This window comes from Cannabis sativa, chromosome 1, assembly GCF_029168945.1.
Source record: "Cannabis sativa cultivar Pink pepper isolate KNU-18-1 chromosome 1, ASM2916894v1, whole genome shotgun sequence".
NCBI lineage: Eukaryota > Viridiplantae > Streptophyta > Magnoliopsida > Rosales > Cannabaceae > Cannabis > Cannabis sativa.
This window is the reverse complement of record NC_083601.1, coordinates 5,898,117-5,901,249: the sequence shown is the minus strand read 5'-3', so window position 1 is coordinate 5,901,249 and position 3,133 is coordinate 5,898,117. Positions and strand designations below refer to the sequence as shown.

Here is a 3,133-nt window from a genome sequence, read left to right as displayed (position 1 = left end):
ACACTCGGAAAAAAAAAAAAGAGAAAAAACTTCAAGAGGCAACTTAGCGTCCAAGCGATACAGTCGTGTACATAATATATACACACAAGATATTTTGTTTTTACAAAAAAAATTGGCGAGAAATAAAAGAAAATATAAAAAAAATTAAATAAAAAGTGTGGAGGGGATAACTGAAATAACCAGAAGCAAGGAAGAGAAGGTCTGGCGTTGAATTTCCCAATTTGGTTGGAGTTTGGGTGCAATTCAATAATGGTCTCCGCCTCACTATCATTACTCCACTCCACTGCTTTCTCCGATTCATCATCATCTTCTTCTTCCATACCCACCAGAAGAACTGGGTCCAACCCCAACCCTTCCCTCAGATATTCCAACATTCTTAAATTAGCTCCCTTGAAGGTGAAGGCTGTTGCTTCCTCCTCTGCTTCATCACCATCGCCACTCGAGGATGGCTCTGCTGACCAGTTCTCGCAGAGTAGTTCAATTGCTGATTTTATGAGATTCAAACGGGGTGCTGTTGATGTCAGTAATGGCGAATTGCAGACTGCCGTTGTTTCTTACAGGAAGAAGTTTCCTTGGTCAATTTTGCAGCCTTTTCTTCAGGTTTTAGCTCCACTGTTAAGATTTTTCAATTGGGGTTCTTGTGTTCCTTCATGGGTTTTTCTTCTTCAATTAATTGGTTTTGCTTTGTCAATTTTGTAGGTTGATTTGGTTTCCACCATTCACATCGCGGACAAAGAGTATGTCTTTGTATCTTCTTTTTGTTTTTCCTATGTAACTTTGTGAATATCAAATTAAGGAGTAGAGACTTATGAATGGGTTTCAATTCAAACATATTGTACTGAAAACTGCTCAAAGCCAATTTTAAATAAGCTTTATTTCAAGCTTTGGTAGCGAAATACTTGCTATAAAAAGGAAAAAAAAAAAACTTATTCAATTGGCTTGTGGATACTACATACTAGAATGCTAACGATGTTAGACTAATATATGAATATGAGGCACAAGAAGATTAAGAGGTTAATGAAGGTCTCAGTCTTTAAAGTGATTAAGATGATTGTTGTAATTTATCACTATGGGATCAATTAGGTTTGCCTTTTTTTGTTTTGTTAATTTATTCCAAATACTGTGTCAGGTACTTTAAGACCCTTCAGGAGGAACTTGAGTCCTATGATTGTGTCCTTTATGAGATGGTAGCCAGCAGGGAGAGTTTAGAGAATAGAAGGAATTCAGCTGTAACAAAGAAGCTGAGAAGTTCCCGGTCTAGAGGATTTAACATTCTAGGATGCATTCAGCGACAAATGGCTCGAATTCTGACACTTGATTTCCAATTAGATTGTTTAGATTATGAGGCTGAAAATTGGTACCATGCTGATCTCGACTTTGAAACCTTCAAGTTACTTCAGGTTAGTTTCTAAACCAACCATGATAGGAGCATTAATATTATTTGTATAAATGCTGTCTGATGTTTGGAATATGAGATTTACTGGCTACAGAAATGGTTCCCCTATCATTCCCTCCTGTTCATGTGTTTTTTCACAAAGTTCTATGGATGAAATTTCTCTCTTTCCTTGCAGCGTTAAAAATTCTTGTACAGTATGTAAAACTTATGGGCATTGTTCTATCTGATGCTTATCTTTCAGATGGAAAAAGGTGAAAGCTTTTTCTCCTTTGCAAGAGATATGACTCTTAAATCCACAAAAGCTATGATTCAGTCTGCTTCAGTTCGAGAAGACCTTGGTCCTTGGAGATCAAAGCTTCTATGGGCGTCAAGGGTGCTTCCTATGCCACTAGTTGGCCTACTCATCATTGGGGGTGTCTGTGCAGACGGTGAAAGTCAGTCATCAGAGTTTCCAGAGCTTGAAGCCTTGTCTAGGCTAGATTTTGGTGCTGCAATGAAAGTCTTCCTAGCAAAAAGATTAACTTCTGAGTAAGTGACCATAAAGTTCTTTTTCTCCCCTCTACAAGCTTGAGGGTTTTACTGCAATTCTTTTTAGTGTGCTAGAGGTAACGTAGTGATCTTTCATCTAAAATTCATATTCACTGGTTGGATTGACATTGCAATTTAATTCTCATACTTATCACTTTTGGTTTATGTAAATACTTTTAAACTAAGTTCATATATCAGAAAGCCTTGAATAAACACAATAGAGTGATAATTAATTGCCAATTGCTTCTAAAAAAGAAAAGAAAAAGATTGCCAAAGAGTGCAATTAATTTTGGCTGGAAAAGAAATAGTGGGGAGCTAACCACTGGCTTTAAGCTTTTCTACGGAGCTGATGTAGAGTACTATCTGTTGAAGATTTACACAGGTGACAGCTGATGTAGAAGAGAGTTCGGTCATAATTGGTGAAAGAAACAGAGCAGCAATTGAGGCGCTTAACAAGTCGCTTGATGAGGGCAACAACAGGATTGCAATACTCTATGGAGGTGGCCACATGCCAGACTTGGGACGGCGTCTAAGAGAGGATTTTGATCTTGTTCCGTCTCGTGTGCGGTGGATAACGGCTTGGTCAATAAGGAACAAAGACTTGAAGAGCAATTCCATTCCATTTCTGAAGAAAATGGCTGAAATTTCAGGTTGGCCATTGAACCGCTATCAGACTTTGGCATTGCTTATATTTTCTTCAGTTCTAGCATTGGATCTCTGGTTCTGGGAGCTCTTTTTCGGTACGACAGTGAATTGGATTTCCCAATTTGCTTCAGATTTCATGTACTATGTTGATAATGCACAACTATTATGATAGTTCCATGTTGCTGCAAAATTCTTAAAATTGTTATGTAGTATGAAACAACTGTTTGTATATACTTTTGTAAATACTTTAAACATCTCCATTATAATTTGTTAATTATTTGGTCGAACCAAACTTGTTATGATTTCTTCTAAAAAAAAAAATTAAGAACTAAAACTCATTCCTTTCTGGGCAATAGTATTTGATAGAAGTTGTCATTATTGATATCTATTTGTTAAAAGATGTCAGGTTCAATTGAATAATCACTTTGCTTGTATTTTTTCAAAATGTGCAGGAAATTTTTTATTTTTATCTCAGTATAGGGAATTTTTACCAGCAATTTTTTATAATTAGATAAATATTAAGTTTGGTGATTTATATATAAAAAAATAATCTCTAATGTTAAA

General features: G+C 36.1%; 1 protein-coding gene across 1 annotated transcript; it reads left to right on the top strand.

Moving 5' to 3' along the window:
• On the top strand, positions 1 to 2,861 carry LOC115704823 (uncharacterized). The gene is made up of 5 exons (XM_061103038.1): positions 1 to 600; positions 700 to 737; positions 1,130 to 1,400; positions 1,638 to 1,924; positions 2,297 to 2,861. The coding sequence occupies exons 1-5, from the start codon at positions 250 to 252 to the stop codon at positions 2,736 to 2,738; spliced, it is 1,389 nt and encodes a 462-aa protein (XP_060959021.1). The 5' UTR covers positions 1 to 249; the 3' UTR covers positions 2,739 to 2,861.
• The last annotated feature ends 272 nt before the right edge of the window (positions 2,862 to 3,133 follow it).

Coding starts and splice junctions, on each gene's coding strand:
- LOC115704823 (XM_061103038.1), top strand. CDS start 250: ATGGTCTCCGCCTCACTATCATTACTCCACTCCACTGCTTTCTCCGAT. Junction 601..699: donor TTTTGCAGCCTTTTCTTCAG/GTTTTAGCTCCA, acceptor TCAATTTTGTAG/GTTGATTTGGTTTCCACCAT. Junction 1,401..1,637: donor AAACCTTCAAGTTACTTCAG/GTTAGTTTCTAA, acceptor CTTATCTTTCAG/ATGGAAAAAGGTGAAAGCTT.